The 17211-nt window shown below is 35.9% G+C and overlaps 1 protein-coding gene across 11 annotated transcripts in view; it reads right to left on the minus strand.

Annotated features, from left to right (window-relative positions):
• The window catches only part of Sarm (sterile alpha and armadillo motif), a 324081-nt gene that overhangs the window by 106680 nt on the left and 200190 nt on the right, over positions 1–17211 (minus strand). For all 11 annotated transcript variants that reach the window (XM_067787773.1, XM_067787774.1, XM_067787775.1 and 8 more), the window contains one exon: positions 12175–12453. In XM_067787773.1, the coding sequence (XP_067643874.1) occupies positions 12175–12453 (279 nt within the window). The remainder of the gene's footprint in view (positions 1–12174; positions 12454–17211) is intronic.

Genomic DNA, 17211 nt, shown 5'->3' on the forward strand with positions numbered 1-17211 from the left:
ATTTGGATTGGCAACGATAATTCAAACTTTTTGACTCCTGTCACTCAGCATGATTTTATTGGCTCGCTTATTGAATTGCCGCTAGTTCAGATCAATAATGTGGTGAACTCTAAAAATAAGTTGTTAGATTTAGTTTTTGGTGATAGTTCTATAGGTACTGGTCTCAGTCGAATTCCTGCCTCATCCCTGCCTGAAGATCCCTTGCACCCCTCACTTGAGGTTACACTGAACAATTTACTGCCTACGATTAATTTCATGGAAGTGTCATGTCGTTATCGTTCGAGATGTTTTAATAAGGCTAACTTTGATTTGCTTAATCAACTGTTAGCTTCCAACGATTGGTCTGACCTTTATGCTTGTACTGATGTTGAGGCTACCACGTCTATTTTTTATAGTTACCTAAGTGACTTTATTAATCGTTGCGTTCCGGTTCATTTTGTTAAGGCTAAAAGTAGTAAACCACCTTGGTTCTCGAGGTAACTTGCTAACCTGAACAGAATTAAATCGAGGCTCTATAAGTGTTTTAAAAGATCTGGTTCTTCTGAAGATTTTTCTAAATATTTAGTTGCCCCTTCTAATTTCCAACACCTGAATCAAAACTGCTATAAGTCGTATTTAACAAAATGCAAAATTGAGTTTTTTAACAATCCTAAAAAATGTTACGGGTTTGTTAATTCAAAACGCAAATCTTCGGGATTTCCATAATCTTTGTCTTTGGGTGGTAAGAATGCTAGCCTTGACCATGATATTGCCGACTTATTCGCAGACTTTTTCAAATCGACCTATTCGTCAATCTGTACCCAAACCGGTTGTTATCCGTTCGAAATAGTTAGTTCTAACTGTATTCTCAATCCAGTCATTGATAGTGCCACTGTACTTCAGAGTTTTTTAGCTCTGAAACCGATTTTTTCTCCAGGGCCCGATGGTATTCCTGGCTGTGTGCTTAAGTTCTGTGCTATGAACTTAACAGAAGCGATCGTAAAATTGTTCAATTTATCTTTGCAATCGGCGTCATTTCCATCGATTTGGAAACACTCATTTATCATACCTCTGCACAAAAAAGGTAGTAGATCTAATATTGAGAATTATAGGGGAATTGCTAAGCTTTCAGCTATTCCTAAAACATTTGAACAAATAATTACCTGTAAGGTGTACTTCCATATTATCACCCTTTCAGCATGGGTTTGTGAGATGTAGATCAACCCCCACAAACCTACTTGAGTTTACCTCTTTAGTTCGGGATGGTTTTTTGGTTAGAAAGCAAACAGATGTGATTTATACGGATTTTAGTAAAGCTTTTGATTCAGTGAATCACGAACTTCTGATTCTGAAGCTTGATTTACTGGGCTTTCCGAAGAATCTGACTTCATGGCTCTCAAGCTATCTTTCTAATAGAACCCAAAAGGTTCTTTATAAAAATATTATTTCAAAATCAATTAATGTTACCTCTGGTGTACCTCAGGGCAGTCATTTAGGCCCATTGCTTTTTACTCTTTTTATTAATGATCTGACACAGATTTTGAATCATTCACGAGCTGTAATGTATCCCGATGATGTAAAAATTTGCTATACATGCTTGCCTTCGGATTTAACTCGCTCAAATCTACTTCAGGTTGATTTGGACTCATTTCAACGTTGGTGTACAATAAATGCATTAGTTCTAAACTGTTCCAAATGTAAGTTCATGACATTTCATCGCGTGAAGCCTGTCCTGTCGTCTTATGCACTTTATGTCACTCTTATGGAGCGTATATCTCCGATTAACGATTTAGGGGTTCTGTTTGACTCGAAACTGAGCTTCAATTCACATATTTCAGCTATTACTAATAAAGCAATGGGTACACTTGGTTTTGTTAAATGCTGGGCTAAGGAGTTCAAGGATCCGCATCTGACCAAAGTCCTCTACACTTCGCTGGTCCGCCCAATACTTGAGTATTGCTCGTATGTTTGGTGTCCATTATATATTTCTCATATAAAGCGTATTGAGTCTGTGCAGAAACAATTTTTAATTTCGCTCCACGGGCATTTAACTAGGACTCAAATCTTCATCTGTCGTCTTATAGAAGTAGACTTCTTCTCATTGATTTGCCAACTCTGGAAAATCGTAGAATATTACTCGGGGTAATGTTCCTGCATAAGCCAATTCTAGGTGAGGTTGACTCCTCTGAGCTGCTAAGCCGATTGAACTTTGCAGTTCCTGCCAGGATGTAGCACGTAGTGTCTGCATTTTGGCAAAAATGATCCTATACGTGTTTGGTGCTCGTACTATAACGACTTTTATAATTGCATTAGTATCGAATGTTCGTTTGTTGCCTTACGCAATGCTATAATTTTCATTCTCAACTGATATCTTAAAGTTTACTTGTTTAATTTGTAATGATAGTTTAATTTTAGTTCTTGTTCAATCTTTCTTCAAATCTTTTTTTATGTTACTTGTTAGTTGACTTTAAATAATTAAATAAATAAATAAAAATAAATAAAAAAAGAACTAAGACCTGATGCTGTAATCCTTCTGGCCATATGAAGCCTTATATAAGGTTAAAATTTTTTGTTGGGTATGTACATACAACTAGACTCGCATTTGTCACTATACAAACAATTTTTTTTTGTTTACCTGCACCCACTTCAAAAGATTAAGAGATTTGAATTAGATGAAAACAATGACAGCACATAAAGAAATTAACTAATAAATAAAAGATGAATGTTTTTTTTACTACTACCTACTATTCGTTTACACGCGCCTTCAACGGCACGGTTGAGCTTGTTGATGAATCATTTGTGTAGTTATAGCTGTGCCTGCTATGCTGGCTAGAAAAAAACTTTCAGAATATTCGGCTCGACAAAGCGCTGTGATATTTGCATATGTGTTAAATATGAATATTGCAAATATATGCATAAGTACCTACAGATGTACATATTTATTTATTTTTTGAGGGCATGTTACGCTTTGCGGTTAGTTTAAGAATCGACACACATCGAGCTTTTGAACGGCGAGCGAAATAGCAAATTGAGCAAAGTACGTAAACAAGTGTATATTTGGGTCAACAAATAGGTACTGCTCATCTTTTACTTGGTCTTGGATACATTGAATTTTCCCATATTTGTAGGGATTATTAGTACAAAAGATTAATCGTGGACACCGCGGTAGAAACTGCTAACTGCACCCACAGTTGAACCAAAAAACTCAATTGAACTTAAAGACCACTCAACGTTCTGAGTTTCAAAATGTATTTAAAATTTATAAAGTTAGCAGTTTTACATGCTTTTGTTGGAAGATTTTATTTTTATTAATTTTTAGTGATTAACAACAAAGAAAGACTTTTCTCTACCATGTGCAGAACTTGTTCGAAAGTCGTTTGAGAGAATACAATCACGGATGGGAATACATTTGCACTCAAACCATAAATGTGAATTATAGCTCTAATGAGTATGCTTGGTCCCTAGTTCACATATACAATATTAATCCGATTCAACTTTGCAGAGCTTCTACGATTTAATAAAAGGAGTTCCATCATTGATCGTATAAAATGATTCGTGGTTGATATGTGAATTTAAAAATTTATAACGTTGTATCAATAACTGGCGTATTAACGTAGGAAGAGTTAGCAAGTATTTTGTGTAGATATTTATCTACATATGTTATAAAATAATGTCCTTCGATTGAAACATATCTTTCTTGCATTAATCTTGGAAATGTTTACTTTCGTTCTGCATCAAAAAAGAGTAAATTTTAAATACTACCAAAACTGTTTTTACAAAAATAACATAAAAAACAGTTTGTATGTGTGTTCGCTGTCAACCAACCATTCAAACACACACTCGGCCCGAAAATTCCACCATAGATGAAATGGTAAATTTTGAATGGTTAGGTTAGATTGAACTGGTCGTTCCATAAGGATCTCACATGCACTAAATGAGTCAGTAGTATTACCGGATGTTTGTTTAACGACCAAACTGAAAAACAAGAAGCTATGTTATTAAATAGCACTGTCTTATTGGCAAATACTAGACGTTTTTAGGACCTATGCTACTTGCTGCTTCTAGATCAGGCAGCTCTACACTCCTTATATCTGGAGTCTTAGCCTGGCAAGCGCAGGGCATGAGCACAAAACGTACTCGATTGTTTCCTTCTCCAACTCGCACTTTCTACATCTGCTATCACTAAGTAAGCGTAACATAAGGGCACGTGACGCCGGAAGTCAGAATACCCGTCCTAGGACTACAGTATTCACTTTTTTATGTTAGAAGTAACATTGTTAGACTAAGGTTGGAAGACCTACACATAATCTTCGACACTTTACAGTCCCGCGCCTGGACCCACGTTTTTCCCGCTTGGTTGGTCATGTGCCCCTCCCGTTTTCTCTTTATCTCGCCAATCTAATTGGGACGCCTACGGAGTAAGCTTCAAGGAGTGCACCCTTTATGGCTAGTCCATCCGTTTTTTCATTCCCATCTATTCGCATATGCCCAAGGACCCAATAGATGTATGCTTCTCCATCCCCGGAACGGATTGCTTGCACTCTAACAAACTTTTAGATCCTGTGCTATGCGAGATTATTACCTTAACTACTGCTTGGCTGTCAATATAAAAGTTCACACGGCTGCAGTTTAAGCTATTTTCTTGCAGTGTTTCTACTTTTTTGGTTACGGCTAATACTAGTCCGTCTTAAAAACGGTATAGTGATTTGGGAGCTTGTAGGTCCTGTTTATATCCGGATCAGCACAGTATACTGCATGCCTGCTCCTTCCACTACTTTGGAACCATCAGTGCACACAGGTGTCGCCCAGTCCACAATTTGAGCCTCCTTGCGTCAATTATCCACCTCCATTGTGACTTAAGAGCCTCTTCGAAATAAATGTTGAATGCTTCAAGATATTTTATGCGAATTTTTTCGTATATTTATTGCGAAGACAAAATTAGGTCTATGTCCTACAAATCCATTCAGCCGATTTTTTAAATCTCCAATATACCTGCAAAAACCATCAGAGACTGTACCTTTTAAGTTTTTTCGGAGATAGACCTGGAACCCATCAATTCTAAAAAATCATGTTTGCGATGCGACTACCTGGGTTATGAAGAATGTACTAGAGAAGGATCTATGTGAAAAAAACCATATTTATGGTTAGATTTTTTGTAACCACCCCACATTAATACTTTATTTTTTAGAAAGCGGATTGAAAAAATTTGGCTAGAGGAAACGAAAAATGGGAAAACCAACGAAGAATAATGAGAGGGACATAAAAAGAGATAGCTTATTAGGCAGAAAGAGAGGTAGCTAGACAAAGAGATAGAGACAGAGAAAGTATAGAAACAGACGAAGAGGGAGCAAGAAACGCAAGAAGAGAAAAAGGTGCAGGAAGGAGCGGTTAAAAGGAAGTAGAAAAGTAAGAAGGAGTGGAGAAACAGCCATCTAGAGGGAGAGAGTGAGAGGGGAGTAAGAGATAGAAAACTCTTAAAAGTCATGCAGAAACACCAACGTTAGTGCAGAACAGTCCGTCAGGTCTGGTAGTATTGTATATAGACAACTTCGTAACCAGCCTGAGACATGGATTACACTACAAAAATTTGTAGAAGTTAATGATATTACTAATATATATGTTGCACCAGGGATACAAAATATATGGAAGTACAAAAGTAACAGTACATACATACGATGAGCAAATAAACAAATTATTTTAAATACCCAATATTTCATGGGCTGAAAACTTTGATTAAATATGACGCACCCGCGCTCATGGTGCAGAAATTTAGAGCATAATGTATATAATACAGAAAATTGCAAGCGATTTAAGTATATATAAAGTATATTCTAACAAAACATGCAAAAGTTAGAAACCTTTATTGGTACATAACCTACCAACACGCCGAACAGTATGGAGCTCGATTATTTAGTAATATAGTCAGAAGACTTCGATAGCTGAGAAAATTTCAAGGCCAACATTAATTACTGCAACTCATAACGCCAGTTATATATAAAACGCCATAAATACCCCTCACTCAAATTTGTTTTTTACATTAATATGCATAAATTTTACATTAAGTTTTAACAATCAGAAATATAATTAGCATTTTAACTGTTCTAAGCTATTTACACTGCCCACGCAAATTTAACAAAAAAGTAGATTAGGTTATAACAATAAATTAAAAGTTATAAATTAAATTTGCTGAACTTATTCCACACCAAATTGTACGTAATTGGTATGATCTAGTTTAACTACAAAACAAAACACTGCCGAGGTGTGATGGTAGCCTGCGCCGCCTACTACACCGAAGGTCCTGAAAAACTTCGCAGCGAAAATTCATCTGCCTGAAAACGCCAGACAATATTCGTGTACCTGCAATTTTGTCACAGCGGTGACAGCTTGGAGAGAATCGCCGTGTTACTTAAACTGCGACTGAATATCACTAGCACAGCTAAAGTCATATTTCATAGGTTTTCGGGAGTTACGAGAAATCAAGATATAGCGATGAGCTGGAACGTTGGATGCAAGTACTATTTTATTGATATTCAAAGTTAAGTTATAAAAACGAAAAACATGAGATTTTGATATCCTCCCATAGCTCTTGATATTATGCATTATGTATTCGAGGAAACTGATCTGTGGGTGTAGAATTTGTATGATTTGGAGGTGAGATATATTTTAGTGTAGTTTGTACAGCAGCGATGTAATGAATAAGAAAAGGTCTTAAAAATGAGGCGAACAGTTCAACAGGAAGGTCCAGTTTCATACCCACCCCATATATTTCTTTTATATCTCTGTAATTGACGTCGTGGCAACGCAAAATGAAAAGCTCTGTGCCTGTTTTTTGCTTTTTTCTAAAAAAAAAAAATTTAAGCTACTCTCAGTCACGTGCGTATGTGTGCCTCCCCATATAAGCTATGTTAACATCTCCCGATTTCGCTGAAATTTTGTATTAGCCCTTTTTAGCATGGAAAGTGGGATATAAAAAAATTTCATTAACATACCAATGTTGCTTCTATGTTATATGCAGAAAGGTAACATCTATCCCCAATTCATTTCACCATATATGAAACATACTATATATTAAGACAATTTTTGAAATGCTACAACAACCAAAATGCTATATTACCTCAAATGTTTAAAGCACGAAAGTCTCAACACATAATTTTCAAAGGTCCCTTTTTGCAAGCAACTCCACAATTACATACAGTATGTTACGTATACGCCATGTTGTGCTCGAAGGGGAGGCATTATTCCTAATAAGCAAAATATGTAATGTCTTCTGTTTAGGGACCGTTACGAGAACATGGTTAAAATGTTGAGCGTAAGTTGTTGTTGCTGTATTAACGATAAAGACACTCCCCGAAGGTTTTGGAGAGTGTTATCGATGTTGATGGTGCTTTGCCGGGTACAGATCCGGTACGTCCCAGTAACAAAGCATCATAAAGGTACTAGCCCGACTATCTCGGAAATGATTTTAAACCTTCCAGGCCATCCCACTCCCCTACCCTCAGGTGCCATGAGTGCCAGAACCTCGCCTGCTAAAGATGTGTATGATACATTCATATTTGTAACAGGATTACCCTCGCGTAGGTGAGGTTGACAATTGGATTGCGGAAGCGTTGAGGCTATTAAGCTTTGTATTGCGCTTATCAACCCACTGAAACTATTTTGTATGACATTAGGGCGCCCCAAAAAGCTTTGCAAACGCCAATTACAATTGCTCAGGATCGAAAAAAAAACATTTAATATGGAATATGGAGCAAAGCTTCTTTTTGATGTTGAAACTTCTGGTGCTCATGGTGTGGCAGTAACCAGATAGTAAGCATAAGCGAATTTGGAGGTTGTATGCTATATGGGTGAATACAAAATGTAAGCGTAAGGTAGACACTACGCTAGACCCTGGACACATTGCAAGACCAAGCAAGGTAAGACAAAGCAAGGCAAGGAAAGGTTTAATATAGGCTTGTTATCGAGGAGGTATATATTTGTTAAGGATAACAACCTTTCGATACGTTGACTTTTACCAACAACATCGATTTGTCGATCGAAAAATGTATCGATTAAGAACAAAGTACCTGGTGTCATATACCTCCGAAGAGATTTAGGCCGAGCTTCTCTTCCAATTTTCGTAGTGCTCCTTTTTTATATTTTCCCTACGAATTGGCGGGATGGACCAACATGTTTTATGCCGGCTGCAAACGGCATCTGCAAGGCAGATGAATTTTCATGAAAAAGCTATTCACGGCAGAAACACAATCGGAGCTTTTGCCAAATCACTGCCGAGAGGTGACCTCGGATAGAAAAATTTTTTTGTAATCGAAATAAACTTTGGTCTTAAATTTCAATGTTCCTTTGACCAGTACTTGAACGCAGGACCTTCGGTGTAGTAGGCGGACCAAGCAAAAATTATCGAATATTAATTGAAAATTTATCGGCATGTTATCAAAAAGATCGATTTATTAGCGAAAAGTTATTGATTATTTGTCGAAAAGTTATCGTTATACATAATATCAAAAATGTAACGATTTTTTGACAGGCTGTTATGATTTTGTTATCAACGTATTATCAATTTGTTATCGAAGAGTCGTCGATTTGTTATTAACAAAGTTATCTTTTTCTTTTTTGAAAATGTATCAGTTCTTTATCGATATGATATCAAAATGTATCGATTTATTATAGGAGTGTTATTATTTTGTTATTATTGTATTATCGATTTGTTAACTGAATGTTTTCGATTGCTTTTCAAAAATTTCTCAATAAGCTATCGAAAAGTTATCTACTTGTTATTGGAGTGTTGCAAATTTGTTATCGGTGTATTAACGATTAGTAATTGAAAAGTTATTGATTTTCTATCAGAAAGTAATCGATTTTTGTCATAAAGTTATGGATTTGATATTGAATAGTTATCGCTTTATTATCGGTATGTTAGCAATTTGTTAATCGGTTTGTTATGAAACAGATACCGATCGATGACACTTCTGTAAGACTGCGATAATAAGCCGATAGGAAACCAATAAGGAGCTTATGACTGGAGATTAACAAGCTGATAAATAACCGATAACTTGAAGATTATAACTTGGCCGTAAAAATGTTTATTAGTTTTCTTACAAGACCCTTTCATTTGTTAACTCACGAGTTTGTGGTTTCAAAACGGCGCATGAGCGCTAATTGGAGTCAACTGGTACTCGCCACTACAACCAACCAACCAACCATAACTTGGCCGATAATAAGAGGCCGATAATGAATCGAAGGGTTGTCGGTAAACGTTATCACTGAAGAGAAGCCGACCAAACTCTTCTCAAAAAGCTCGAAACCATTTATTTGGCGGCCGCCGTAATGTGGTGGAAGAGTGCTCCGCCTACCACACCGAAGGTCCTTGGATTCCCCGGGGAAGGTAATATCGAAAACATAGAAACAAGGAAAACTGTTTCTAATTGACAAACACTCCAAGTGTATTTCTGCCATGAAAATCATCACAGTGAAAATTTACCTGCCTTGCAGATGCCGTTCGGAGTCAGCGTAAAACATGTAGGTCCCGTAGCGCCAAATTGTAGGGTAAATTAAAAAGGAGAACGACGCAAATTGGAAGACAAGCTCGGCCAAATCTCCTCGGAGGAAAATCGCGCCAAGTATTTTTTGTTTTTTCATTTCATTTCCCAGAAAGTCGACTCTGTTTAACTTTAACTCCCGGGGTGAGCTTTTTTAATTCAAATATTTAGTTTTCTAGACGTACTAATTTGATCTTTACACATCGAACTTCACGAGTACTTGGTGCTGATGAATTTTTTTTAATTTTTTCCGTTTATCATATTTTAGTTAAGATATATGTAATTAACAAAGTTATCAAATCAATTTCTTAATCGATTTATAATAAGTGTTTAATTACCTGATAATCTTCTATTTTTTATTTTTTTATACTTGATGTTGTTTTTCTGAAGCAAAAATTTCTGTGATAAGATTTCAAGTGCACCCGTAATTGTTTAAAAATAATTATTACGTTATTAGTTCCTATCCAAATGCGATATTTAAATATTTTAGTTTGATTATCAACAAGTAAAAAAAGTTCAAAACTCCATAATAATTATACACGTCTGGCTATAATAAGTGCTAAAATATACATATATGTGTATATTTACCTTAATTGTTCATCACCTACAAAATATTTATTTGCAGTGACAAGTTGTCTGATCAAATTTAGATATACATTCAGACTAGTAAATATAAGCATATACATACCCAACGATTGAGTAAAGTGTTATACATGTGTGTATGTATGTACACGTGTAAACATTAAAATATATTATTTGAAGCAAAACGATGGCCGCCACCGAGGATCCTGAGTTGACGTCCCGGGCAAAGCAACATCAACATTTTAGAAATAACTTTTTTCAATTAGAAGAAAAGTTTTCTATGCGGGGTCGCCCCTCGGAAGTGTTAAGCAAGCCTTGCAGACGCCGTTCGGAGTCGGCATAAGTAGGCAAGTAGGTCCCGTCCTGCCAATTTGTAGGAAAACTTAAAAAAATGAGCATGACGCAAATTGGAAGAGAAGCTCGGCTTAAAATCTCTTCGGAGGTTATTCCGTCCTACATTTATTTATTTATTTATATTAATCTTATGAAAGATCGTTTCCCAGCAAACATTCGGAGTCCTAAAAGAGTCAGATAGGTGTCCTAAATTAGAGTGTATACGCTCTTTATGAGCTCATTTTGGAGTCCGAAATGAACGCCTTACCACCCTTGCGATGGTCGTCCGATATGAGCCTTATTTTGTACATTATGTGAGTCTTAATAGGCGTCCGATCAGACTCCTATTACGCTCATACATAAGCTAATAATTTACTTTTTATATGACTCTTTTCGGAGTCATTTAAATCAAAAAAAAAAAAAATAAATGTAAGGCGCAATAACCTCCGAAGAGATCTAAGGCCGAGTTTCTCTTCCAATTTGCGTCGTGCTCCTCTTGATTTTCCCTACAAATTGGCCGGACGGGACCTACATGTTTTATGCCGACTCCGAACGGCATCTGCAAGGCAGATGAGTTTTCACTGAGAGCTTTTTACGGCAGAAATACACCCGGAGGGCTTGCCAAACACTGCCGAGGGGCGACCCCGCTTAGAAAAATTTTCTTCTACTTGAAAAACCTTATTTCTAAAATTTTGATGTTGCTTTGCCCGGGGTGCGAACCCAGGACATACGGTGTGATAGGCGGAGAACGCTACCATCACACCACGGTGGCCGTCGGATTCATTTGTATGCATTAAATAAGGGATTAGGATTGGCTCTTTCAGGCGGGCAGACTTTTGCAGCAAATTGGGAACCCTTGCTGGAAAGTATGATAGTTGTCGTCAGGGTTTAACGAAGACATACGAAGACTTGAAACACCAACCGGGATATACAACGGAGGTAATTTGTTGTTGTTGCAATCAAAAAAGTCCATAATACTTACATACATACATTGTTAACATGCGGATAATTACGAAATTATTATGCGAAGCGTTCATATGTATGAATGTCTGTTCCGAAGTGGTTTTGTTTGCTGAACACTCTTGACAAAAGGCTTAAATTTTTCATCATATCGGAGTGTTAAAGGGCTCCTTTGTGATCAAATTTCTGAGACTCATATTTTTCACATATTTCGGACTCATATTAGATTCCTTTTCCTTTTTTTTTTTTATTAGATTCCTAAGTAAATTATAAGCGCTCCGAGATTGTTTTATGGTTTACTATTTTTTTGTTTTTTTTTTAGCTCTTTTAAATTTTTGTTTTATCGCAAACGATATTTAACACTAATGACTTCATTGCTAAGGTGAAAAAATTTATTTGAAATTAGTCATCCCATTCTAAGTTCGAATAAATAGGCGCTTGTCAGTCTGCTTTTGTATTGTTTCAAAAGATACGGCTGTGTAAGCATTTGCAATTAGTTGTTAGAAATGTATCATTCATTAATCAAATATGCACGTGCTTTGCACATTGTTGTTTTGCTTTCTATTTTGTGTGATAAATTAAAACACTATTGCGTATACGTAATATATTATCCCTCTCTTTTTACACTCATTCATCTTCATTGTGTAGAATCGAGCACGCAACTATTTTGCACGCTTTCATAAGTCTACACACAATCACACATTTTCAAAATAATATATAAATGTAAAAAAAAGAACTAAGCATTGCATACTTTTAGGCGAGCCAATTAAAAAATGTTGCTTACCTGTTGTGATGTGGATGTTTCCTTAACGCTACTACTGGAACTTGTATTTATATGTCGCCCCACGGTTGTTGTTGCACTGTTTAGCCCATTACTACTACTACTACTACTACAGTTGCCAACCGTGAGGCCATTTATGCCGGGCGTTGTTACGGTGGTTACTGTACTCACACCGTTAACACTTGTGCTTGGTGTTGTGCCATTTTTCTTATGGAAATTTTCAATTAACGATGACGCTGGACTGGTCACGCCACTATGTGAACTATCCGAAAAATCTGACATCTGAAATAATAATGAGAAAAATTTTAAATTAGATTTCCCCATATTATGATACATAATTATACAGTTAGATTCTAGAAAGCAATATACGTACATTTTTTTAATTCTACAGATATTTTCCCATACGGTTCTTTCGGATGAAAATTTAGCACAAGCTCGTCTTTTGCAATACTAGTATATGTGAAAATTTGTTTTTCTGTATTTAAGAAGTCGCATTTCCTTCCCACTATCATTCTCTACCCTATCCTCCTCTATATTTTCTTCCATTTCTCCTCCTTGTACCTGCCTATTATTCCCTTATCACTATTCCCAGCCCAGTCCTCGTCTTCCTCCCACTGTCAAACCCATTTCCCAAGCCATTACCCATTACCCACTCCAACTCTGACTTCGACTCTCTCTCACACGGCCATCCGCACTCTTACTACCACCCTCATTCCCACTCTCACTACCACTAAATTGTACTCCTATTTTCACCTCAATTTCCTCATATATGAAATCTTCATAAAAAATATTGAACCCTTGCTTCAAACAATTGCGGAGATATAGCGAATTTGAATTTTTCCAAATGCGGGGGCGTGACACCGCCCACATATACCTACATCTGACCAAATCAACTTGGATTTTTGGCCAAAATTTAATTTTTATTACCTGAAGCGTTTCCAACTTTTCCAAATCTATTTCTACAAAATGGATATCACACAAAATGTGCTAATGAGTTATCTTTTAAGCGTTGTCCTTTTCTTGGGTATCCCAACAGCCCAAATGTGGTGCATATACGTCTCAAATATGTTTATGGGTATCAAGCAAAAGGCTCTATAAGGCTGTTTGAAATTACCTAAATATTCCAACCGGTTTTAAAAATATGGCTTAAAATATGTACGAAGATAGACCCTAAATATATATATCTACAATATTGGAATTAATGTAGCATTTCTGGAAAGCTTTCTTCACACAAACAACATTGCATACAAATATATTTAATCTTAAGTATACTGACACCTAGAAAGTAAAGATGTTCGTGTATGCGTATTTATTATTTACCCGGCCCGGCGTATTTATTATTTGCCCTGTCTTGGTCTATGAGCCCTAGTTCTAGTCCCAGTCTCAGTCGGTCCCTGGTTCATTTCCCGGAAAAAATAGCCTTAAATAGTAATCTAGGTAAAGGGATACATACATACATATATACCAAATTTCATGCAAATCGAACCATGAATAGAGTTTGTTCGAATAGATCGGTCCCTGGTCCACTTCCAGAAAAAAAGTATCGTAAATATCAATCTTGGCAATGTACTAAATTTCATGAAAATCGAACCACGAACAGAATTTGTTCGAAGAGATCGGTCGCTGGTCCACTTCCCCAAAAAAAAAAGGTATCGTAAATACTAGTCTAGCCAAAGGGCCATATATATACCAAACTTCATGCAAATCGAACTATGAATAGAATTTGTTCGAATAGATCGGTCCTGGTAATTTTTCTCTATAAGAATCATCTTCGTACTTCAAAGAATATTCTAAAAAAAAGATTTAGCGAAATCGGTCCAACCGTTCTCGAGTTTAACGCTTAGAACACATTCACCGACTCATCTATATATTCCTCTTTATTTCCATTACATTCTCCGTGCCTACCTTCATCTCAACCAGCATTTCAGCTGTGGATGAACATTTTCTTCCCGGTCCTCTTCTCCATCTTCGCATCGGTCGCTGGTCCACTTCCCGAAAAAGAAGGTATCGTAAATACTAGTCTAGCCAAAGGGCCATATATATACCAAACTTCATGCAAATCGAACCATGAATAGAATTTGTTCGAATAGATTCGTCCCTGGTCCACTTCTCGGTAATTTTACTCTCTCTAAGAATCAACTTCGTACTTCAAAGCATATTCTAAAAAAAAGAATTAGCGAAATCGGTCCAACCGTTCTCGTGTTTAACGCTTAGTAACACATTCAGCGACTCATCTATATATTCCTCTTTATTTCCATTACATTCTCCGTGTCTATTCATCTCCACCAACATTTCAGCTGTGGATGGACATTTTCTTCCCGGTCCTCTTCTCCATCTTCGCATTTCTGTCTATATCCATCGTTGTGCTCTTCTTCATTTATTTCCTAATCCCCTTTTACTCAGCCTACAATTCCATCAACTTCTTAATGTGTCGATCTTTTAATTAAATATTTTCGTATTGACCTTGAGTGAAAATGGCAAAATGTGATGAGAATATCCCATATTTGCAAAGTTTTAGAGGCAACTTCCAAATTTTTTTCCAAGGACCATTCAAAGAAAGTAACATCGATAAATTTATAAGCTGTTTAGCACACAACAGTGCAGTTTGTTTTCAATTATAAAAAAATTCGACTGAACCCTCGCATAAAACGGCGACTGCCATAACTACCTTTGGGCATTAGGGTAGCCCTTCAGAAATATTGGAATAGCTATAAAACTTATATGTGCAACCTTGCAGGCCAATCAAAAATGGGTTGTGCAAAATATCGAAAACTAAAAAAATTGGTAATATAACAATAAAATAGAAGAGTGGCTCGGATTTTAATCATGCATATAATGAATATACATACATTAAAAGTTATTATTTTTTTAGAATTACTTCTTTTGTTCAATTTGACTTGAAGCACGTGCATGTTTCAAAACGCTATCGACTACTGTTTTCTTCCATACAAAAAATGAACAAAATAGGTTTATATATGGGGTATTCCATCTCATTTCGACCAATTTTGAACCCGACCCCTTTAGAATTGGCTGAAAGTTTTTCTTCTTTTTCTAGCTTACGAAAGACGTTTTTCAGAAGTTTTTCAAATTTTTTCATCCAACTCAACAAAAGTTATGAATTTTAAAAAAAACACCGTTTTTGTTTTCAAAATGCTATAACTTTTTCAAAAATTGACCGTTTAGGATAATTTTTTTTTGTAAATATGTTTTTAAATGTACTTTTCGGAAAAAATACAAAAAAAAAATGTTAAAGTTTTTTTTTCAATTAAATAAAAAAAAAAATTCTCGGCCCACTCCGGGATTAGTGGGGATGATTGCAGAATTGATTGAAGTTTTTTATGAGAAAGAAAGGGCGAAATTCGAAAAATCTCGAAAAACTGAAAAATTACAAAAAAAACTTTAAACATTTTTTTTAATTTTTTCCGAAAAGTACATTTAAAAACAAATTTAAAAAAAAAAAAAAGATCCCAAACGATAAATTTTTGAAAAAGTTATAGCATTTTGAAAACATAAACGGTGTTTTTTTTAAAAATTCATAACTTTTTTTGAGATGGATGAAAAAATTTGAAAAACTTCTGAAAAACGTCTTTCGTTAGCTAGAAAAAGAAGAAAAACTTTCAGCCAATTCTAAAGGGGTCGGGTTCAAAATTGGTCGAAATGGGATGGAATACCCCATATATATATTGGAAATTGACCTGTAACGCTTTTAAAAGATGACAGAAGCTGCATATGATCCATCAAGCAGCAAATGCGTAGACAAAAGTACGGGGCTGCAAAATTTCTAAGATCATGTGCATAGCCTACGATATTAGACTCACAAGGTGGCTCATATCTCTGGAGAGAGAAGACTTAAGGCTCACGATGGGTATACTAATTGGACACTGCCTTCTGGCAACACATGCTAATAATTTATGTCTCGTTAGTATGAGCAGGTGTAGGAAGTGCGAGCTGCAGGAAGAAACCGTAGAGTACGTTCTGTGTTTATGTCCTGCGCTCGCCAGGTCATGCCTGCAGTTATTAGGGGCGGCAGAGTTGCCAGATATCGAGGTAGCAATTAAGCTAGATTCTAGAAAACTTCAAGTATTTGTCAAGAGGACGGAGTTATTCTATAACATAAGTACTGGTACCTGATTGGGGCTCTTCCGTTTGGTCCTCAAACAAATTCTGGTAACACTGTGGACACGTTCAGTCTATGTGAGGTCTTTATTGACCGGTCAGTTACCAATGGCCCGATTTCTAAGATTGTATACACTTCAGAAAATAAAAGCAGCAAAGATAATCAAACTAAGAACAGCTTCAAGGGTAAAAGAATATGGACACTTGAAATGATTAAAAGTCGTCCTTCCTCAGGATTTCAAGCTCGTTGCACAGCCGCTTAATGTTTTTTGTTGACATAGTACTTTACATATACTCGTTTTTGGGCTATTCGCGTATTGAGATAGGGAACCCAAACACATTTTTTTTCTTTGTATTTAGGACCCACCCTAATATGCATAATATAATAAAAGTTGTCGTACCTATTTACGTAGTTTTTTATAAGTACATATAAATAATAAATCTATAGATAATTTTCTGCCCGCAGCTTGTGATTTACTTTTCATTTAATTTTTCTATTTTCAAGTCGACAGTAACCGGGTTAAAAAAATATATAGTATATATGGGGTATTCCATCCCATTTCGACCAATTTTGAACCCGACCCCTTTAGAATTGGCTGAAAGTTTTTCTTCTTTTTCTAGTTTACGAAAGACGTTTTTCAGAATTTTTTCAAATTTTTTCATCCAATTCAAAAAAAGTTATGAATTTAAAAAAAAAACATCGTTTTTGTTTTTAATATGCCTTAACGTTTTCAAAAATTGACCGTTTGGGATTTTTTTACAAAAATTTGTTTTTAAATGTAAAATTTTTAAAGTTTTTTTTTTTTAATTTTTCAGTTTTTCGAGATTTATCGAATTTCGTCATTTTTTTTTTTCCTTAAAAAATTTCAATCAATTCTGCAATCATCCCCACTAATCCCGGAGTGGGCCGATTTTTTTTTTATA

Source organism: Eurosta solidaginis, chromosome 5 (assembly GCF_040869045.1).
Source record: "Eurosta solidaginis isolate ZX-2024a chromosome 5, ASM4086904v1, whole genome shotgun sequence".
NCBI lineage: Eukaryota > Metazoa > Arthropoda > Insecta > Diptera > Tephritidae > Eurosta > Eurosta solidaginis.